Here is a 23,947-nt window from a genome sequence, read left to right as displayed (position 1 = left end):
GCTGGCCAAATATATTTGCCACAATTGCGGGCGGGGTGATATCGAGGAGCAGATGCTGCTCTGCGACGGCTGTGACGATTCCTACCACACCTTCTGTCTGCTGCCCCCGCTCGGGGACATACCCAAGGGGGACTGGAGGTGTCCCCCTTGCATCGCCCAGGAGGTAACCGCCCTACCATGTGATATCATTCTGTCATGTAGAGTCATAGCAGAGCATTGAATTTCAAAGTAAAATCATAATGAAACGACTTATTTCCGCGTAAATCAAATTTTCTAACGATATTTCATTGAAAGATGGTCCGAGGAACTAGCGTCACACCGGTTCATGGTCGAGAAACACGCCAAACGTGCGCCCAACTTTTGGACACGGTTGACATTTATCACACAGGTCGTTTCTAGGACTCCTGCTTGAGTTCAACAACTCGGTTGTGGAACGATTTGCTGATCTCAGTGTTTTCTCCTTCCTAAAACTTGGCGTCTCTTCAAAAACTGTCCACACAGCAAATCCAAAGTTGACAGGCTCTGAATTGTTTGGGGATTCAAGCATCATGGAATCGATTATTTATAATCTTGTTTCTTTCTTAAAAAGATCTCATTTATTAATGGTAATATTTTTGTAGGTTTCGAAGCCGACAGAAGCTTTTGGATTCGAGCAAGCCCAACGGGAGTACACTCTCCAGCAGTTTGGAGAGATGGCTGACCAGTTCAAGTCCGAGTACTTCAATATGCCCGTGCACGTGAGTATTTCGTCAGTTAGCTCTTGGCCTAGGTTCATTTCCCCCACAAAAATGTTAATAAATATTGTTTCAGCGGTGGAAATGCCCAATTGGGGATGCCGTAGTCACACTGGCTCCATACGGTTGGGAGCAGTTTGAACTCCAGTGCTGTATTCACATAAAAAATAAATAAAAAAAGACAGGATAATAAGGTAGATGAAAAAATGTCCCGATCAGCAGTTTGCGAGTTGTAAGAAAGAATTGAAATTGAAGGTGCATTGACTGCCTGTTTCAGATGGTGCCAACTTCCACTGTGGAGAAGGAGTTCTGGAGAATCGTGTCTTCCATCGACGAGGACGTTACCGTGGAGTATGGGGCCGATCTGCATTCCATGGACCATGGCTCTGGTAAGTTTTAATTCCGTGTGTCGATCAATTAAATTGTTCAAACTAAGGTTGGATTTCTTACGTTTGACGATGACTGTCCCCAGGTTTCCCGACCAAGGCCAGCAAGCACCTGTACCCCGGAGACCAGGAGTACGCCGACTCGAGCTGGAACCTAAACAACCTGCCGCTCCTGGAAGGCAGTGTGCTGGGGCACATCAATGCAGATATCTCCGGCATGAAGGTAACCTAACCAGCAAATAAACAATAAAGTACATTAAAACAGCATATAATATATTATGTGCCCATTTTGGAGGCGTGTTACGGGTACCGCCGCCCTGGGAACCTATCATTGGTTAACCAACACTTCTGTCATTGGTCACCCCAAGTGGTTCACTACGTTTGATAGTTTTAATTACTCTCCTTAATTTCTTTAAAAATACCCTCCCTTCAGCATCCCCAAAGATGACATTGGCCATGAGAAATTTTTTTTCCTTAGGGCCAGGGCAAGAATTAATAAATAAATTAATATCTTCACCAAAAGAGCTCTGAAATATTAAAAAAATATGAATTGTTGTGAAGTTGTTTATTTGTGTTGTCCAGGTGCCGTGGATGTACGTGGGCATGTGCTTCGCCACATTCTGCTGGCACAACGAGGACCACTGGTCCTACTCCATCAACTACATGCACTGGGGCGAGCCAAAGACATGGTACGGCGTGCCCGGCCACCGTGCCGAGGTGTTCGAGAGCACCATGAGGCAGGCGGCGCCCGAGCTGTTCCAGTGGCAGCCCGACTTGCTGCACCAGCTGGTCACCATCATGAATCCTAACACGCTCATGAACCAGGGGGTTCCCGTCTACAGGTAAACAAATCGACAATAAAAATAAAATGCCGCACAAAAATATATGGATGAATTGTTATAGTTTGTTTTTTTTAACATATTTTTGTTGTAAGCAAAAATTTTAAAGATTGTTTTTGTTTCGTTTTTTTTTTGTTTTTTTTTTGTTTTTTGTTTTTTTTTTTGTTTTTTGTTTTTTTTTTTGTTTTTTGTTTTTTTTTTTGTTTTTTTCTTTTGTTTTTTTTTTGTTTTTTTTGTGTTTTTTTTTTGTTTTTTTTTTTGTTTTTGTTTTTTTTTTTTTTTTTTTTTTTTTTTTTTTTTTTTTTTTTTGTATTTTTTTTGTTTTTTTTTGTATTGTTGTTTTTTTTGTTGTTTTTTTTTGTTTTTTGTGTTTATGGTTGTTTTTTTGTTTTATTTGCATGTTGCGAGTTATTAAATTTAATTATAATGTTTTTCATCGTCACAGGACGGACCAAAATGCTGGAGAGTTTGTCATCACCTTCCCCCGAGCTTACCACGCCGGCTTTAACCAAGGATACAACTTTGCCGAAGCCGTCAACTTCACACCTGCGGACTGGGTAATTTATTTAGATTTTATAATTTTAAATGCGTATTGTCATCGTCACAATAATCCGTGTCTTAAACCTTGAAGAGTCCATAGTTAATAATTAATTAATAAAGCAATCATAGAGGAAAAATTTTCCATCTCCCAGGTCAAAACAATAAATGTATTGGATTTTTATCAATTTGAAAGAACCTGTGGAAATGCTGGATATTTTAGGCAGTTTATCAAAAATATTTTGTGGAGGTTCCATTAATTATGATAGCTTATTGTGTGTGTTGTATTGCAGTTGAAGATCGGACGTGAATGCATCACGCACTACTCCAACCTGCGGCGGTTCTGCGTGTTCTCGCACGACGAGCTGGTGTGCAAGATGGCGCTGGAGGCGGAGCGGCTAGAGGCCACGGTGGCGCTGGCCACCTACCAGGATATGCGCGCCATGGTCAACCACGAACGCAAACTGCGCAAGAGTCTGCTCGACTGGGTGAGTTCACAATCAACCTTTCGATTTGGGAGGCAGGTAGGAGTACTGCCAAATTTCTTCATTTGTAACATAACCAACACCTCTACTACAGGTTACCCCAAGTGGTAAGCTACGTTTAGCGAGGAATGCTCGGGTTCATGGGATAAGGTTTGTTCAGGTCTGTCTAACAGATCGGGAGATGCCGGTTGAGGGATTCCTTGCAATGCAGTCAGAGGGTCAGATGCATTCATATGTCTCTCCTGAACACATTGACTCCAAGATTCCTACCCAACCCTCATATCTTTTCCTTCCCAGAATGTCCTCTCCTCTCTATCCTTAAAAAGAGCCTCCACGCAGCTTCCATAAGTGTGATATGGGACCTGAGGGAAATTAGTTTCCTCAGGGTCTCCTGTGTGGGGTTACTCCTGCTCCAACTCTTTTCCGTGCAGTCAGTCTACCTCTTCCTCGGACCGCCTGCAGGTCACACAGTCATGATGTGTCCTGTCATCTGTCTTATCACATGTACATCCTGTCGCAGTGTTAGTGACCTACAGAAACAACAAAGATTTCATGCTTCAATTAATGTTAAGTTTATATCCAAAAATGAGGTTTTGCTGTATTATGCGTACATCCTCTTATAATATGGCACTGTTCCAGGGAGTGACGGAGGCGGAGAGAGAGGCCTTTGAGCTGCTGCCAGACGACGAGAGACAGTGTGTTAGCTGCAAGACCACCTGCTTCCTGTCGGCCGTCACCTGCTCCTGCACCGAGCACCTGGCCTGCCTGCGCCACTTCACCGAGCTGTGCAACTGTCCCCCGCGCAGCCACAAGCTCAGGTAACACACCCAACTTAACCCGGAATGAGACAATTCAAAGTACTTACAGACCAAGCAGACAACTACTCATTATAGACAGTGCACTCACTGAGGGAACTGGTAGGACTACTAATGGGACACTGCCTCAGGAGATTCATGCGGCTGTTCTCTTAGGTCAGTTGGTTTTTGACCCCCTAAAGTTATAAGACTGGTCTTATTCTTAATTTATTTGAAATGTACTGCGAAATAGCAAGGTTGCTAGCGGCGGCGGCAAGTGAAGAGCAGTGACATCTATTGTCTCTAATAGAAGCTTTCATTCACAAGTCCACACGACTCGCTGGGTCAATTTAAAGAATGCCCTCGGCTTTGGCATCTTCTGTCCCCATGCGTGCCATACTATTTCGTACACGTGTCTTTCATCTAAGTAAAAATTAGGTACCTAAGAAAGCTTAGGGGCCCTTAGGTCATGGCCGTGAGGGAGATAGGATGAATATTATATGTTTTAAAGAGATGGTGACATAAACGTCCCATCTGGGCCCACGCTTCAGAGTCGCATTTGAAAAGACTTCAAACTTTCCAAAATAAAGCCATACGCATTGCCCTGGGAGCACCCAAATGGATGAAGGTTTTACAACTCCATCAGGACTACGAAGTCCCAATCATTAAAAAACACATCTCAAGTCTCGCGGAATCAGTTATCCCCCACCCATGAAAACGCGTCTGTCAATTGCCTCGCCCGGTACGGCGAAAATATAAAAACCCTATATAAAAAACTGAAACAAATCCTACGTAAAGACTAATTCTCCCCATATTGCAGCCATGTTTCATTGCAAATAATTTTTTCACAAAACCTCTGTATGCCATTATTTCAAAAAGTCAAAAAGTGATGACATATATGTCGGTATTTCATTTTACACGCTTGTCGTGTGTGGAACAATGGTTACTTTTCAATTGGACAGTTCGGGAAAGGTTTGGAATAATTCTTTATTTCTTGTTATCGATGTAGAATGAAGCTGAAGAATGAAACAAAACAAAAGACGTAAAAGATTATTGGCAAATAGAATCGCAAGTCTAAATTTAAATGGAATAGATAAACGTCGCGTCGCTTCGCACCATGGAACCACCATACTCTTAGCTATCACCCACTATCTTTGTGTACTGCAGACGGGCTTTTCTAACTCTTATGGTGTGCACAACTATATTAAACGTATCCTCCTTAAAATAAATTTTCTGTAAGTACATGGATTGTGTAGTTTTTCAATTTACTATATTAACAATAACATGTATTTAGAGTCGCGGACTCATGACGTACCTCTGGTTTGGAGTAGAAAACACCAAAAGATGCAGGAAATGCGTAGAGGATGAAGAGACTCTAATTCATCGATGTTTTCAATGTCCCGCCCTGATGGGAAAAAGGTTCAGATTCCTGGAAAGACACTTGGCCGAATATCTAATGACAACCCTGGTGAACTTTATCAAAGGGACCGTTTCTGACAAAGGAATGAAGTAAAAATGACCTCATGCTCACGGGAATTATGTAAAGCGTCTCCGTTTTTTAATTAAAAAAATAACCTAACTTTTAGAGGTCTTTGGGCAGCCATCAGCTCCCTGTCAGCTGTCAGCTGCTGCTGTAATTAAACATTCTCATCATATTCCAGATATCGCTTTACTCTGGATGAGCTCCCCGGCATGGTGGAGAAGCTAAAGCGCCGCTCGGAGGCTGTGAAGGAGTGGGCGGATGCGGTGTCCAATGCACTGGACCCCGACACGCCCAAGTCCTGCGATCTCGAGGGCCTACGGACACATCTGAAGAGGGCGCACGAACTGAAGGTAAATGATTATTGTAACAGTTATAGTTACAAGCAGTTGTTTAACAGAATTTGCATATTGCATCAAATTTCAAAGTTAATTTTGAGATCTGTGAAACAACTAACCTGTAATGGATGATGAATTGTTCAGATTCTATGAAGCAACTGGCCCTTATTCTGATATTTTTGAAGTGAAATCTCTGAATTGAATTGATTGTAAATAAGGAGAAGTAAGTGAATTACGTGAATATATGAAGCGAATGAGTTTTGTGAGGTGAATGAGATATGTGAGGCGAATGAGTTATGTGAGGTGAGTGCGTTGAGCGAGGTTAGTATGGCGAATGAAGGGAATGACCCGAACCACCTGAATTATCGTTGAATAAATTGAATGAGCTATACTAATCGAATTTCTTGAATGAATCAATATAACTAAAATAATGTGTTTGTTTAGATGCACAAGTCAGACATAGTGCGCGCCCTGGAGGTGGCCATCGAGGACGCGGAGAAGTGTGCCTCGGTCATTCACCAGCTGGACCTGAACAAGATGCGCACCAGGACGCGCCACAGCGCCGACCTCAAGTACCGCCTCACCATTGAGGAGCTCACCCTCTTCTGCGAGGAGATCGACGGACTGGCCTGCGTCCTTCCGGAAGGTGGGTTAGCTGTAACATTTAATGAAATACACAATATTAACAAGCTGTGGAAGCAGGTTGCCGTCCACCTGTTGTTACTATTTCCCAACCTTCCCTTTTAACCAGTCGACTGTTTTTCAAGCGCATGTTTGTGACAATTTTTCGACCGTGCTCAGCGCTTGTGCGCTCTGACACCATCTACGCTGTAATTTTTTCTATGTGTAATCGTATGTAATCTAATAAAATGTTGCTTCATCCCTAGGTTCCGCTGTGAAGGAAGTGCTCCGGCAGACCACCGAGCTGGAGAAGACTGCTGAGTCGCTGCTAGTCGGCGAACCAGGAACTGCCCCGATCAAGATCCGCGAGCTGGAGGCGTGCGCCGAAAAGGGGGCGGCACTTTGCATACAGCTTCCCCGGCTGCCGCATGTTGTCAATCGGCTGCAACAGGTTCGTTCCTTGAATCTTTTCAATTTCTCTTCATCTCATTATCTTTATTATTATTAATTGCTTTAACAAGGACCCTCCAGGTGTCCCTGTCCTGTGCCACTCGACCTCCATCCTTTGAAGGACTTGCACCTATATTTTACGCCAGAGTCGATCGTGAACTGGTCTGAAACATTGGCTAAAGAAGGAGGAAGCGCAACATGGCATAATAACTCAAAAATGATTCACAATAATTACTTGAAATGACTGAAGTTTTGTTTATTGATAAGAATAATAGAAAACCATTGCCTTCAATCTCACAACTGTCCCTAAATTATGGTTGCCACAGTCTTACTGACTTTGGACAGTCAGGAATTTTGTGCCTATATTATCACTTATCGAATATTTAAGTAGTTTCTCACAACACCTTAAAATGGGTTTGAAGATGCTCTGTTCCTGAGAAAATATCAAATTCGGCATTGATTTCCTCAGGAGAAATACTTGGAGGAAGTTCGCAACCACTGTGAGGACTACGACAGCCTCACCGTTGATGTCATCAACCGACTCCTAGACCAGGGAGTTAAGATACAGCCGCATTACCGCGTGGAGGTGCACCTCGCCAAGCTGCAGAATCTCAAGACGGAGGTAATTAACTCTTTCTGATATTTATTTAACACTCTCTCATATTGTTTGACTGCATAGATAATCCATTCTGAAAGAGCTAGTCATCCACAATAGCCCATCAACTGCTTGCCTACTGTGTATCCTAAGATGCTTTGGACAAACTGAGAACTCAACCTATAGAAACTGACGTTTACTGACAAAGTGGAAGGCAGAAGAAGCAGAGGAAGATCACTGATGCGTTGGTGTGATTGAATATCACAAAGACCTGGAACGTCGGTGTCCTTGGCTGTCCGTGCAGCATAGGACTGTGATGAGTGACGAGCCTGTTTTGCCAGGGCAATTGGAGTGAGGATCACAATCTCCGGCAATGACTAAAGAATATTACTCTCGTCTGCGTAGAGTTGCAGTGTACTTGTGACTCTCCATTAAAATATTTTCATTTATATAAATCAGGAATAATAGTGGCCCAAGAATGGATCCCTGTGGCACACCACACTATCTTATTTTAAGTTTTTTGTATCTGGATTCCAGGTATAATATCTGACGAGAGTCGGAGAGAGCTTATTCAGAGAGATGCCATAGCCCTACTGGCACCGGAAAATTGGGAACAGTTCAGATAGTGATCAGCATTGAGGTTTTACTGTCAGAATCATACATTCTCTATAATAGTTTCCACCTGTTGTACTATATATTATTTACTTTAACTATATATTATATATTATTCTATAATAACTGTTCCATCTGTCTGCAGGTGGAGAAATGGGAGGAGCGTGCTAAGTCGTGTCTGTCCCCCGAGTCGGAGAACCAGTCCCTGGAGGAGACGGAGACATTGCTGATGGAGGGGGAGGCCATCGAGGCCTTCCTTCCCACCCGTCAGCAGCTGGCCACCGCCGTGCAGGGGGCCAAGGACTGGCTGCAGATGGTAACCTAATCTCATTTTACCTAACCTCCCATAGCCTAACATGACTTCACTTTCTCTAAAAATGGTTTCACGGGGTATGCAAAAGTCAAGCAGTTTAGTCAAGAATGTGCTTCCATTTAGAAGAGATTCATATTATGATGGAAGGCACTTTTTGTGTGCATTTATACATTTTCTATGAAAAACGTACATGGCGCTGGGGCACGGTTTATTTATTGTAGTTTTAAAAGTTTTTGAAGCGAGTTTCTGACCTCAGACCAAGTGGTAGATCCAGGAATGGCCATCCAATGCTTTAAACGCTGTCCTCAAAGTTCAACGGTTTGTTCAGTTTGTTTGATGCATCAGCCCTGACCGACCTGGGTGTGAGTTGCCTCTGAGTAAGATTGTCCCTCACGCAGAAATCAGTCAAATATGATGGTGCTAGTGCATTCAGTTCAAATCTTCATATTGTTGGAATGAAGACAATGTTATGATATGTGGGACTTGAATGGTAGCTTTGTCTTAAAATCCCTGAGGCCTTTCTTTTATAGGGATACGCATTAGGATCTGACACTCGACAATTCAAGCATCTTGGAGACTACAGCCATATATCAACGCAGTGGTTCGTACACAAGCACTCGTATCTCACATTTTGTAAACTCGTTGGTGATACCAGTCTCTTGCAACCAGCCGGATGACGTTTTAAATATGATATGTGCTTTAAATCAATGCTAGGAACAAAACAATCAGCAAAGAGTGACACAATACAAAATGACAGTCACAGCTGTTTGGTTGTATGCAGTGGCTGCCGGTGGTTAAAATATGTGGGGGTTCACCATAGTACAACATTAGGTCAGACATTACATTTAATATTAGGTTCATAACTATTCACAGCAATGATTGTTGACGACGGGTACTGCGAGCGGACTGTGAAAAGTTGTTTTCTACTTGAGCACACAACAAGGAAGTATCGGATATAGTATAGGTTGAGGTATATGATTGATATGGTAAACTTGAGGTGATTTTGCACAAAAACGGTGCATCACAAATCATCATTTATTATTATTATTATTATAGGTGTAATAAATAATAGTATTGTATTGTTGCGGGTAGGTGGAAGAGATGCAGTCCAAGGAGTCGTACCCGTACTTCAGCACCCTGGAGGGCGTGGTTAAGAAGGGCGCCGCCATCTCCATGAATCTGTACGAGAAGGAGCTGATGAGCAAGTCGCTGGAGTCGGCGCGCCAGTGGAAAGAGCGCACCGCCAAGACCTTCCTCAAGAAGGCCTGGCCGCACAGCCTCATGGAGGCACTCAGGTAGGACTAGTCATACAGACTTGGGAATATTTCCCAACCTAATGTAAATTCCAGAAATTGTATTTTATTTAAATAGCCACTCGACCATAGACATATGAATATTAGTAGACCTGCCCTAAGTGATTAAAAGCGTATTATTCCCCACTCCCCATACCGGTTCCATTGGAGCCGGCTGGGCTCGCGTATGGCTTCCCGTGAATCTTGAGAATGTGACGTCATCATTCTTGTTCGAACTAGCGTCGAGCTATGGTCGAGGCATTTTATGAAATAACACGGCAAAATAGTGGCTTGTGATATGAGAACTTGTAAAAATAGATGTGAAAAAGAGAATAAACCCAATTGTCGTATTACATTCCATATATAAGCATCATTTTAAGCTTATTCACGTCGTATAATATGAATCAGTTGTAGAAACATATACTATCACATCGAGATACATCTGGTCGAATGTAGCGATTCTCAAGTGTGCGCATCGTTGTTACTGGGAAGTAAATTATGAACACTTATAAAAGTGTCTTAACTAAATACGTAAACAAAATATTCGACTCTGAAAATAGAAGAAATTTTATTTGCCGAATTTGGACTTCACAAATTTGTTCATAACGTGGCGAGTAATTTGCGCTCCCATGTAAAAATGTCTATTCATTTAAAAGCAGATTTTACTTTTAAGAACTAAATGGTGATATTAAAATGCGAGATGCCTATATACTGTCAGATTGATTTATTGACAAATCACAGTCAGCTTTACCCCCTTCGTTCTTCAACAGTTGATTTTACCCCTCACCTTTAATTTCTAGTCTATATATTCTTATGTCTGTGCACTCGACCGATGGGAGTGGGGTTTTCGAGTCGGCCATTTTATTTAATCATTATCACTCTACATAATAATGTCCATCAAATCCAATGAATCCACCTAGATTTCCTCATTTACCCCATATTATAGTAAGCGATCGCTCAAGACCTTTTGCAAACTTGCAAAAAATCATTCGAAAGAGGCCTTAGGCACATTTTCACATTGCAATAGAATCAGAGAATTTTTTAAATAATTTTTTAGGGAAAGGTGACAGTGAAAGAGGTTATTTGTAGTGAAATTGTGAAATATTTAATTTTGTTTATTGCTTTGTCCAGCCCCCGGACGGACATCCTAGCCGGTGCACGCCGCACGGCACCCCCTGCACCTCCCGCCACCCCCCAGCGTCAGACCGCCAAGTCCTCGGGCAAGCAGTCCCAGCAGCAGCAGGCGGAGAACGAAGGTGGGGAGGTGGGTGCGGTGGAGACGGCGTCCACCGCCGAGGCTGAGCAGTTCATGCGCACCTTCAGCGAGGAGCGCACGCCCACGCAGATCGTGTCCGCCTTCAAGACGGCCGAGGAGAGGGAGATGGCCAACATGCGTGAGCTGAGGTAAGTCCTAATATATTATCCTATCTAATGAGGTATTATGCCTTACTCAAAATGAAAAGCTTCATAACTCACGTTTTGGGAAACGTAGCCTCATTCTAAAAAATGTTTTGGAAAGATTATGAAATCCACTATCGCATTGTGTTATTATACGTAAATATTTGCGTTTCTAAATATACATTTTATGAAAACGTCAAAAATATGTAAGAATCGCTTACCATTATTTCAAAGCCGTGAAAAATGTACTTTTTTCTGAGTATCATAAAGAAATAACACTTTATATATTGAAAAAATATAATTAAAAACTATTAGTCACCTCAAAATATTAACCGTCCAAACTAAAATATTTTTATTAAATTATTTAGAAACGCAATAAATTATGAACGAACAAGATGACAGATCCAATCGGCTTAGATAATGCACCTCTACGTTCCATAGATATTCTTGAATACACCCGCGTAGCGTTATTCATTATCGATACTCTGTTTTTTAAATCATGGCAATCCGTATACTAGTGATGGAAATAAATCGATTTTTGTAAAATCTCGCGCGTTTACGTGAAAAGACGTTCTAATGTCTTGACCGCTATTATCATATTTACGTCTTTTGACATTCTAATGTTCTGAGTGGTTAAGCATAAAACTGTTTTCAAACCCATCGCTCAGGGAGTGGAAATACTACATGTAATAGCCATCCCAAGTTAAGGTGAGAGCTACCATGCTCATGCTGAATGATAATGGGGAACAGTGTCACGAACGGTGCCTCTGAGATACCCGATCGCATCTCCTAGTATTTAGACTATACCTGAAAAAAAACCCTTGGCTCTGTGCAAAAACAGGCGGTCCGTTTGATAGATTCCCCAATCTTAACAAACGGACTGCAATCTTTAGAGCACAGGCGTCAGGTAGGTATGCTGTCCTTGTTCTATCGGTATTACAATGGAAGATGCTCTGAGGAACTAGCGTCATTGATCCCTTCGGCACCGGTGCGTAGTCGGGATACACGCCAAACGCGCGCTCAACATTTGTACACGGTTGACATTTGTCACATGAGAACGGGTCGCTTCTACGATTCGTTCTTAAGTTCAACAGCTCGGCTGTGGAACGAACTGCCGGCCTCTGTATTTCCTCACTCCTACAACTTAGGACTCTTCAAGACCCATGTTCACTCCTTCCTCTCCACAAAAAGATTTAAAAAATTAAAAAAAAGACTTTACCCGGCTCTCAGGTCTCTGCTACGGTGGACCTTTTATTTCCCTAGATACTCGTGGGACCAAAAATGGACCATTCAAAAGGAAAAAAAACTAGTGTGGGTAATGGAGAGGAGAGCTGCGACCACCTCGGTGGACTCTTCCCTCATAAGACTAACATTTGCACCAATCCATCTATATTTTATCCTCATATGTGGGGTAGAATTCAAAATAAGATAGATGATGTCAAATTATAACATTTATTTGTAAGTGTATAAATTTACGTGTATTAAGTAATTAAATATGTAATACATAAAACATCCGAGACTCTATAATTAGGACTGATTACAATCTCAGAGCGCGTGCAAGGTTCCCTTCGGAAGCTCTTGCAGATTGGAATAATTGCAAAGCATTATTTCCTACATGTGACACTAATTAAACCATAAGAACTCACCTTGTTACATAATGTTGGGCGCCATGTGAGTCAAGGATTGATCTCACAAAATGTAATACAAACTTAGAATACGATGTCCAGTAACATCATGCTAGCTAACTCGTCCACATGCCGTCTAGAATTTCACCCATCAATCTTCAAGTAGATCGGTTCTTTCGGCTTCCCGCTGAGCACTCCTCGCTCATTCTCCGCAAGTAGCGCTGTTCCCTTCTCCAAAACGAGCGGCTATACACCCGAGAGGGCTAGGCGGTCAATTGCAAGTCAACATCAGTTCCTACTTACTGATCGAGTCAACATCAGATTCCTGGGGTAGCAATCAAAATTGTTACAAGACCTCCAGGGAACCCAAACAAGGAGGGACTTCACGAGACCTGGATACAAACTAAAAGGAATTAGGTGAAATGGGAGTGCTCACTAGAACTATCCATCAAACTACAGTTTCCTCTTTAATAAATAAATCAAATAATAATTTTATATTATGACGAAGACCAGCTACAATGTGTGTTTTATTGTTGCAGGGCGCGCAACCTTCGCAAAGACATCAGAGTGGCGCAGCCCGGAGTGACGTACTGCTATTGCCAGAAGAGGCAGTACGGACCCATGATCCAGTGCGAACTCTGCAAAGAATGGTTTCACTGTAAGTTTACCTCACCTACACTCATTAATCAATAGGAACCGGACTGGCTCTCAATGATTGATTTGTTTTAGAGTTCTACGGAACAAACACTTGAGTCAGCCGAGCTTAATGAATAGAGATCTGAAATTTTCGCATTTGTGGGTAACACAAATTTTTAGGCGAAATTCATAATTTTGGACATTTTCAAACGAAATTCGCGATTTCCGGGTTAATAATGTGAATTTTCCTTATTTTTCAAGACAGAACATTTCACAACAGTATTCCGAATTGTGAACAGATTTGATATATCATCCGGGAAGCACGGGTCGAGCATTCTAGGCCATCTCTAAAGACAGACTGAATTTAAACGCTAATTATAAAACTAAATATTTAAGACTTGCATAAAAGTGGTGTTAAGGACTAGGTATACATGCCACAGTTAAGAACATGGTTGGGATATCTAAGAGACATTGTGACAGGAGTTTAATTGCCATCTGTTGCATTCCAGCGGGCTGCCTTTCCACGGAGGCCGAGCCCCCGGTGGCGCGCCTACTGTGTGGCGGCTGCTTGCGCACCCGTCGCCCCCGCCTGGAGCTCATCCTAGGGCTGCTGGTGGCCCTGCAGCGACTGCCCGTGCGACTGGCCGAGGGCGAGGCGCTGCAGTGCCTGACGGAGCGGGCCATGGCGTGGCAAGACGGAGCCCGGGCATTGCTCGCCACTAAGGAAGCGGCGCGCGCCATGGCTGCCATGCAACACACCGACACTCTGGCCTCGCAGGTAATTGACGTCAATCATCCTCCTACCTTTATATTATAAGCTTCTAGCCAGTAGTCGCCCACTGTGTGTGTCTGGCTTCCCCCTATGCCTCATTGATGGAGAGGGAAAAATCATCTGACTTCCGTGTCCACTGTGTCTGCATTCCGCCCTTCCATTGGTTGAGAGGGAAAAAAATCATCTTGCCACTCGCTTACTGCGTGTCTGAGTTCCCCCTTCTTGTTGTTTAAGATGGAAAAATCATCTGGCCCCCACGCGGCTTGCTTGTGGATGCAATCTAAAACAATAATTAATTCTTATTGAACTTGTTGAATGCTTGCAGACGGCAGCTCGCGAGAAGACGGAGAAGATAATATCTTCAGAGATCCGCAAAGCTTCCAGGAACCCTGAACTGCAGCACCGCGTCCACCAACTCAATACCTCCGGCGGATTGGATGACGGAGACGTTCCCACCAGGTTAGTACTACAAACAATATTCATCTCATCATCATTCTGCGCTACTTCAGGGACCTTCATCCACAGCAGGTCAAGCCTCTGGATATGCCTTCCCCAGCTTTCTCTGGTGTGGCCCAATGGACGTCTTCCGTCTATAACTACCGTCAGCATTTTATGTGGAATTTGGTCTTCTAGCGTTCTTCGTACCGTACTATGGGGTAACTTTGATTATCACAGATATCTGCAATAATTCTCGCTATTACTCGGAAATTACTAAATAATGTGGACACATTGATGCTGTGGCAAAGTTCTAGTTATGTATTGTAACGTCAAAGAATTGTGTAAGTTTGGATTGCCAGGGTAGTGCCCGATTATTGTTTTGTTGAGAGTTTTTTCGGGTGGCTGCCCTGCGTTCGGTTGGACGGGCGAGCAAGAATAACGCGGGTAGATTTAGATCGGGACAATACGGGAACAATACGAGGGACGACGATTCCGCGGTGCGCGTGGCGTTAGGCGAGAAAAAATGGAGATTGAAATTTTTAGAAAAAGATCGCGCGGATACCTTGAACTTATCCTTCGGAGACTTTCCGTTTAAATTTACAAAACACATAACCAACGTTTCGACTCCTGTGTGAGATCGGCCTGTGCTTGTTCGAGTGTTGTGGCTTGAAGAGATGAAAATATACAATCGGTTATTTGGATTAAAAAATGGTTTTATTTGTGAAGCGTAATTCCTTGAAGACTACACTGGATTACCAAGCATGCTGTCGAGGTGACACAAAGATGAATCATCATTGTTCCGTTAAACGTTCAATGGATGCTGTTTAATTGAGGATGGCCTCGCGCACTCCATCCGACGAATCTCTACCCGGCGCAACCTGCTCACCGCTGGCGGACTCTCAAAACACCTTCAGACGTGACAACATGATCAAGGTTCTTCAATGCTTTTACACATTATGCCTTCTTGCTTTAGCCCCATCATAGCCCTGGTGATTGACAAGGGTCCATGCTCATCAGACGGGACATCAGACGTGATATGTACAAACGTATTAGTTGAAATGTGAAACTGTAGTACAAGCGGAAAACTGGTGGATCTACGTCACATTGATTTGAGCTTACATTTTTGAGAGAATCAAGTCCGAAGTTGGAATTTTTTATGTCTAATTTTTTAAAAATCTGTCGGTAGGGGGTAGTTATAGATCTTTGGGGATGCTGTGCGGAGGAACTTTTTGAGAAGATAAGGTTGTGAACACGAGTCTTGAAGAGACCCATATTGTAGGAGGGGAGGGAGGAAACACGAAAATCTTTCTACAACCGAACTGTTGTTCTACTTGTAGAACTCAAAAACGAGGCTACAAAAGTTCTTAAACCCAGATGTGGAAAAAGGTTCCATGATAACTCAACACATCGACAATTCAACAGGTTTCAAGAAGTGATATAAATTTATTAGAACGATGAAAAAAAAAAATTTAAACCTAACCTAACCTAACCTACTTAACCCTGTTAACCGGGTAATTCTGTTTTGAATTACGCAGCATTTAACGGGCGCGAACTCCTTCACTAGGACGTATCAGTACGTCACGTCTGGAGGACGTAATTTCATATTATTATTTTTTTTCATTTATGCATTATAAAAATGAAAACATCGAATTAAAAAACTAGAAATTTTACGAACAATTATAAAGATTACAAAAAATATAAAAACGGTTTTAATTACAGAACAATAAACAAAAGCACACAGATAAAAGAGAAACATTGAGTTTCAAAAATTAAAATATGTAAAAATTAAAAATTCAATTTCCGTGTGATATGCTCGGAAATATACGTCCCGCCCGTTCCAGGGCGCAAAATATATTTCAAGGACGTATTCATATGTCCTACCTGTACCCGATACTGTTTACGTTTGACGTATTTATACGTCCCGCCCGGTTAACAGGTTAATAAAGTTTTTGTTTCATCACTTTCCATGACTTTATATAACTTTTTAAAGATGTGATGAAATTTCATTTTGATGATTTATCCGGTCATCGTGAAAAAAATGGGAAAAGTTAAACAAAAAAAAAAAATTTAAGAATACTTTCTAAAATAATTTTTTTTTGGGTTTTCTATGTGATTTGATTCCCAATTATAAGTTCCCAGCTTGTACTGGGCGAATTTCTGGACACCGTGTTACTTGAATATTAAAACTCGCGTTTTTTTTTTTTTTTTTACAAAATGTTTGGTATTGGCGTCTTGAAAGGTGACTTTGTTCGACATGTTTTGTTGTTGTTGTTTTTTTTACTCCACAATACGTAGGAACAATTTTAAGTAAATATATATAAAATAATAAATAAATATAACATAAAAATTTTAGACGTAAATGTTTTTATAAAAAAGTTATTTATTGTCAAAGTTGAAAATTGATCAAATGTAACGCTTATTTATTTATACGTGGCCAGCAACAGGGCGCAATTAGCAGCCTAGCAGAAATATAAGACGAGGAAAGGTTTCTGGTTGCAATGGCAACACTACTTCTGCCAGTCGAGTGATGTAGAAGACAAATTGAAGAACTGCTAGTTACGTCAATTTGTGATTGAATCATGAATATATACAGATTTACCATTATTATTTGACATTCTCCTGCATTGTTTGAGCAGGATTAAGAGAATGGATTGAATTGAATAATAATATCCATTTTAAATGAAAAGTGTTACTTTATTTAGTCTTTACATGAGCTTAATTAAATGCTGTTCGCGAGCGCGCGATTCGATTCAGAATGACTCACATCAATGCACGAGCATTGCCGAGGATTACCGAATCGTGCTCGACCCACACACCTGCACAGTTTCTACCTAACCGTGCATCCACACATTCGCCTACAGAAACATGCAGAACTCAGTTCGCCTTAATACTACCGCCGTTCGAGTGTTTCTCATTTCTCGTTACCATATTTAGCTTATAGCATAGATCCTGGAAACGGTCTCGCGGCAGCGCCTTCGTAAATATATCTGCTCTCTGATTTGCAGATGGAACATATTTAACTACAATTTCTTTATCATTCACTTTCTCGCGGATAAAATGGAAGTGTATGTCTATATGCTTCGTTCTTTTGTGAAATACTGGATTTCTGACTAATTGAATTGCACTTTGGTTGTCAACGTAAAGCGTTGTTTCTTCATTACATGGACATCCGATGTCCGATAACAGCTTTCTGATCCAGACTACTTCCCGAGCTGCTGCCGATGCAGCTACGTACTCGGCTTCCGTTGTACTTAGCGTCACCAGTCTTTGACGCTGTGACGACCACGTTACGGCCCCGTTCGCGAGACAGAAAACGTATCCTGTTGTCGACCTTCGCGTTTCTACATCCCCGGCGTAGTCAGCATCCGAGAAACCTATCAATTTTGGTTCACTACCGCCGCTTTGATATTCAATACCGTAATCAGTTGTGCCTTTTAGATATGCAAATATTCTCTTTACTGCTTGCCAATGCGATGAATTGTGCTCGTTCAAATACTTGCTTACTGCATTTACTGCGAACGCGATGTCTGGCCTCGATACAGCCGCTAGGAAAACCAGAGACCCTACTGCTTCGCGATACGGTACATTTTTAGTTTTATTGTTTTCCACAACTGGAATCAGTGCTGCGTGCGGATCCGCTGGCACGCACACTGTTTTCGCATCCGCCATTCCGAATTTTTCAATTATTTTCTGCGTGTACGCGCTCTGATGAATCATCAGTTTACCTCTCCTCGACTGTTATTTTAAATGTTTCGCTTAGTCGTTGAATAATTTCCTTAAGGGTCTCTATATTGTTCGAGGCTACTAGCCCATCATCGACGAATAGCGCCAGATATACTTTGTTGTTTTTAATCCTTCCAGTAAATACACATTTGTCTGCTTCGCATTCTACGAAGTTGAATTCGTTCAAAAACTTGTTGAATCGTTGATTCCAACATCTTGGGGCTTGTTTGAGCCCGTAGAGAGCCCTCTCGAGCTTGCATGCGACGTTCCTTTTGTCTTCTTTCAGCTTCAGTCCTTCCGGAACTTTCATGAAAATTGTTTCTTCTAGTTTGCCATACAGGAATGCAGTTTGAACGTCAAATTGCATTACTTCAAGATTTTCCGCGGCTATCGTTGCCAGCAAAATTCTCAGCGAGTCATATCTCACCACTGGGGAAAACGTTTCCTTGAAGTCAATCCCCTCTCTTTGCAGGAAGCCCCTTGCGCACAATCGAGCCTTGAAACGATGTGACTTCCCGTCGACATCCGTCTTTACCCGAAACACCCATTTCGAGTCAATTAGTCTCATCTCCGGCGTTTTCTTCACGAGTTCCCACGTACGATTTTCTTCATGAGCTTTAAATTCGTTTTTAATAGCACCCGCCCACTGCGCAGCTTCAGTGCTATTCGTCGCTTCTTCGTACGTTAATGGGACTATGTACTCCGCCACATTTGCATTGTGTTGATACCTTCTAGGAGTTTTAATCAGTTGTCACATAAATATTTGTGACAAGAGAAGTTCTTGCTTAATTGCTTAATTGGGTTTATTTTGTCTATGGGTATTTTTTTCGAACTTTGGCAATATTTTGAAGGAAGGAAGTAGAGTTTTGTTTATGGTCACTTCCTCCCCGGTCAGCCAAGCCTGCTGACCGGTGGATCGAGTCACTCTCCTTGAAAGGGGCTTAAATCTGAGTTAATCATGTGAATAGGAGTTATTATTTCTTTTTAAGAACGGCGCGGGGTGTTTATCCATTCACGTACAGTTCGTGTTTGTTATTATTTTAGTGGGGAATATGGAATCCCGCTTTTATTGAGTGTTGGCCGATGGTCATGTTGGAGTGCTCGTGTTTCGGACTTGAAACCGAGATTGGTTTGGTCCTGGCTGTGGCTGGTTGTTCTTGGCGGAGTGTCCCGCTGCCACTGAGAAAACGGATTGCTGTCTTGGCTCCGTTGAAGAGTCTGGTCGATTACCACGTGCTGCAGGCCTGATGCCCCTGCAGGCGTCCATTGAAGGAGAAGCGTCCTCCTGCTTCCACTAAGAAAACGGATTGCTGTCTTGGCTCCGTTGAAGAGTCTGGTCGATTACCACGTGCTGCAGGCCTGATGCCCCTGCAGGCGTTAATTGAGGGAGTTGCTGTCCTCCTGCTGCCACCAAGAGAAGGATGTCCTGGCCTTCGTCCCGGGTCCGTTCTCCGCTGCCGAGAGCAAGTTTCGTTCGCCATTCGTTGTCGTTCTTTCGTTCCACGTTAAGTTAGTTTAGTTTAATTCAAGAGTCCATCGGGTATGTGCCTATATTTATTTCTATGGTTACATGTTTATCATCTGTACTCCTTAGTTATTACTTTTGTTTCAATATATTTTCCATTAAGAACTCACTCTTTTTATTTATGATCACCTAACTTACTTGACAGGAAATTATTCCCACAATCTTGAGATGAGATCTCAGCTCTACCGTTTCCTTTTAAACATTGGAATGTACTTACATAATATTGCATACGTTACATTTGGCGACCCAACATTTTCCTTACATTACATTTGGCGCTCAACGTTTAAAATATTTCATTTTCGGTGCAGTATCCTTTTTTCTGTCATGTCAGGTTGGGTTTTCATTAATACTAGTTGATAATATTAGAGTTGAATCAATGTGTGTGTACTTTACATTTATATACTTACATTTACATATTCTATTGTCTACTATTGTTTTTCTTGCTCGAGAATATCTAATTTCTAACATTATAACCTTTCATATTGGTTATTCAATGTTATGTTCATGTATTATCATACATAACCTACAATAATTATGTTGTTTGCATTTTGAAATGTCATTGTATTGCAAAGAACTTTTCATTGTTTGATCATAGACAACTTATTACTGATGAAGTTAGAAGTTTTCGAATGTTTGAGTAATTTAATTAATTATTTTTCTTAAAATATAATATCGATTGTCTATGATTCTCTTGTTGATCTATGAACAAGATTAGTTGTCAAAATAAACAAAGGTTAAACGTCAAAACGAGTGTTGTATTTTTACACTTTCAAATGATTACAGCAATCAAAAGCTATTGTATTTTTATGAATGGTGAATAATATTACCGAATCAAATTAAAAAATTAACATGCATTTGTTAAAATCTTAATGTTTTTATATTCAATACGGAGGTACATTTTTCATATCAATACAAACAACTGTGATATTAAAATTCAGTTTATTTGTAATTGCAATGCATACTAGAGGTGGGTGAGTTCTGCATTTTTCCGGAGGCATCCGAGGACTGCTTCCTTTTAAAAGAACTCGAGTTCTTGGAGTGGGTCCCGGGTCCGAGTTCTTGGGTGCGGACTGGGTACTGGGCGACTACCGGGACGCACGGGTCCGGCCAAGGACTCGGCACTCGGACTCGGATAGAACCCGCGAAAGAACTCGGACCCGTAGCAGGACAAGGACCCGCACAAGAACTCGGACCCACACGAGAACACGGAGTCAATCCCGTCACCCATCGCACCCGAGTCGCGAGTTGTGCAGTTTACATTTTGGCGAAGTTCAACGAAATCCATTCGTGTCTTGTCGTGTTCCAGCTGATTGGGCTACGGCTAATGCGAGGCCGTAACGGATGTAGTATTAGGTTCCAAGTTCCAGATGATAATTTTAGCACACGCGTAAGCAGTAATAAATCAAATGTAGTAACATAAATTTCGGTTGTCGTTGAGAATTTGTCGTTTTCATAATCTCTGTCCATCGATATAGATAAAGGTACTTGGTCGAAGCCTCTATCAAATGAAACTCAGTAAAGGCGAGATGTTTTAAAAACAAAGTCAGGAAGTAGTTAGGTACAGCATTGAACTATTAAAATTTTAACAATTAACAACATGTTTTAATATCTATTTATTCCAGTCCATCGATTCATCGATTTTAATATCTATTTATTCCGAAATTATCACGTGAAACACACGAGAAAACGCATGCTAAAAACCGGCACACAGCAAAACACACGAGACAAATGCGTGCACAGCAGACCTCCCACCGCGCCGTGGAGCACGTGTAGTCGATATGATTTTGTGACAAAATGAATATTATATTCCTCTCAGCGTTTCCCAAACTTGTTTCCGCAGTCCTTTTGGTTTTATTTTTTTCACAGATCCACAAAATTTTATTTCACTCAATATTGACGTATTGTTTAAATAAAATCTAATTCAGTACCTACACATTTTAGAACCTACCTATTTACATTAAAAAAAACTAACCTTAATTAATATTTTTTAAAGGAATGTAAGACAGTATAAATATGGAGAAAAAGTGCACGGCGTAATGCACAAGATTAAGAAGTTACCGCTTCATCGATATAATAAGAATAGATTAGCCCTCCCATACCTAATTTCAATCCAAAAGTAATACCACCTAACGCGTCATTTCATAATACTACTAGGTACCTACCTACCGATCGAGTTCCGTCGCATCTGTTGCGTAACGTGTTTTTTTTCTTAGGAAGAATTTAAACATTTTGATCTTTTGTTACTTTTCTTTGTACGCTGCCTCGGATCTATCTGTTAGGTACATCTATTTTTGAAGTATTCATATAACTGATCAATTTGTTAATAATAAAGTTTGCGATAGCCCGTACCTAAAATACTACGGACTGCCTCATGTTTGTGTTTGAAAAAAAAAGATTTTCACAAAACTAGCGATTCTGTTGCCGCGAACTTACTGGAGGACAAATTTGCTCCACACAGACCAATAAAAGGTAAAAAACCAATGCTTATTGTGATCTTTGGACTGCGAGAAAATGCACTTTGTTTTTGATAAATGTTTACGTAAACCAATGTTTTTGGTTCGGGTGGCATTTTCAAGATCACAGGGCTTGTCTAGAGATACTTGGTCGAAGGACCGCTTAGATAGTTTGGACATGAAGAGCGGAGAAAGGTGTTTCAGGAGATTATTAGATTAGTGTGTGTGTAATATGGAAGATTGATTTGCGGTATAAGTCAGGGAAGACAGAGGCCATTTCACAACCACCTGAATCAAATTCCTAAGATTATCTTTATTTATTTATTTAGTACAGGATGCACATAATGTTGGATATTTGGCATAGCGCCGTTTTGTGAAAAAATCACCTTATGGGCGCTGTAATATGTCATAGGTATCACAAAATGAGAGTCGTAATTCATAACAGAAGACAATAATATTTTGTTATGAGATGAAGTTAAATGTAAAATAATAAATTAATTAGAGTTTTTATTTTATCCAGACTCCAGACCCACCATTTGGGAAACGCTGTAACAAACAATCGGCTTGGCTGCAACTCCCGAATTATCTGATTTAGCCAACAATTTTTTTAAAAATATGTAAAAAGGGACGAACAATGGGCTTGATTTAAGGTAATAACTTTCGGATGGCTGAGCCTTCCAAGGTTGTTCCTTCAAAATCCAATGAACTTGTTTTATCTGTTTTCTGTAGTCGTTGTAGTTATTAACAGTGACAACAAAAAATACAATATTTACAATGAAGTGTTATGGATATTATAAATAATAGGTAAGATGCTTTTTAGTGGCTTGTGTTTTTTAGAAGATAAATAAAAACATCCACTGGAGCGCTTTTCGTCAAATTTTTGCAAGTATTGCAATATCTTAGTAGCACCTCTAGGTACATCCTAGAGTACTTAGTGAGTCTAAAAATATTGGAAAAATGGTAAAATCTAGGTGAATTCATTGGCTATAAGCCGCAATAATCATTTCTTATTGTTTCAATACTAATATTTTGAGGAATGCTGTTAATTGTATCGAATGGCAGAATTGATTGCTGAAACAGAATTGATTGATAAAACTATCGACAATACTAGGGTAAGAATCATTTTTTTTTAAAGTGAAAACCCCAGTCACAGCCTAATTTTTATATACCTAATTAAATTAAATATTACTTAACTTATTTTTTTTACATCACTCAAATAATTTATTGCTATTATTGATTTATTAGTACATGTCAGTCGATATTATTATTTAACTAATTAGCTCATCGGTTTAGAAAAGCAACTCATAACCCCAAATAACTCCAATAAGTACTAGATATTAAACAATAAACAAAACATCCACTTACTGTAAAGCAGGTAAACAGAAGATGTCTTCACCACCAGAACTTACCACTCACTGCAGGACTCGCGAGGCCGGTGGTGGAGGGAGGCATTCGGGTTCGAGACCCCGAGTCCGAGTTTTCTGGGAGTTGTTGATTAGAGGCATTCGGGTCCGAGTCCAAGTCCTTAGAGGCATTCTCGGGTCCGGGTTCTCTGGGAGTCGTTGATTGGAGGCATTCGGGTCCGAGTCCCAGACCGAGTTCTCTGGGAGTGGTTGATTACAAAAAGGAGTGGGAGTAGGACCCGCTTCCCGCAAAGGACTCGGGCTCAAGGACTCAATCCGGCTGAACCTACACATCGCTAATGCATACAAGGTACAAACATACGTACAATACTTACTTTTTAACTCTATGCACGCGGCCGTATCAACTGTTGTTACGGCAAAAAGTCCATACTCACACGCGGCCGTATCAACAGTTGATACGGAAACTTTGAATGCCGATATTCCAGCGGTCTTTTGACATAAATTTATTTCCCGCTCGCTTGAACATTTGTAGAACTA

General features: G+C 41.2%; 1 protein-coding gene across 1 annotated transcript in view; it reads left to right on the top strand.

Annotated features, from left to right (window-relative positions):
• LOC149409945 (lysine-specific demethylase 5A-like) overlaps nt 1-23,947 on the top strand; it is an 88,829-nt gene that overhangs the window by 27,041 nt on the left and 37,841 nt on the right. Inside the window, exons 7-24 of the mRNA XM_089649159.1 lie at nt 2-163; nt 621-737; nt 1,012-1,123; nt 1,207-1,343; nt 1,703-1,962; nt 2,405-2,516; nt 2,790-2,984; nt 3,621-3,799; nt 5,437-5,608; nt 6,038-6,239; nt 6,481-6,665; nt 7,134-7,286; nt 8,017-8,187; nt 9,277-9,479; nt 10,608-10,880; nt 13,039-13,157; nt 13,645-13,913; nt 14,233-14,366. Coding sequence (XP_089505285.1) covers nt 2-163; nt 621-737; nt 1,012-1,123; nt 1,207-1,343; nt 1,703-1,962; nt 2,405-2,516; nt 2,790-2,984; nt 3,621-3,799; nt 5,437-5,608; nt 6,038-6,239; nt 6,481-6,665; nt 7,134-7,286; nt 8,017-8,187; nt 9,277-9,479; nt 10,608-10,880; nt 13,039-13,157; nt 13,645-13,913; nt 14,233-14,366 — 3,155 coding nt within the window. The remainder of the gene's footprint in view (nt 1; nt 164-620; nt 738-1,011; nt 1,124-1,206; nt 1,344-1,702; nt 1,963-2,404; nt 2,517-2,789; nt 2,985-3,620; nt 3,800-5,436; nt 5,609-6,037; nt 6,240-6,480; nt 6,666-7,133; nt 7,287-8,016; nt 8,188-9,276; nt 9,480-10,607; nt 10,881-13,038; nt 13,158-13,644; nt 13,914-14,232; nt 14,367-23,947) is intronic.

The sequence above is a fragment of the Hesperophylax consimilis genome, chromosome 29 (genome assembly GCF_061612785.1).
Source record: "Hesperophylax consimilis isolate HC1 chromosome 29, BYU_Hcon_1.0, whole genome shotgun sequence".
In the NCBI taxonomy this organism is placed as follows: domain Eukaryota; kingdom Metazoa; phylum Arthropoda; class Insecta; order Trichoptera; family Limnephilidae; genus Hesperophylax; species Hesperophylax consimilis.
The sequence above is the reverse complement of the archived record's forward strand: the minus strand, read 5'-3'. Positions and strand labels throughout refer to the sequence as shown.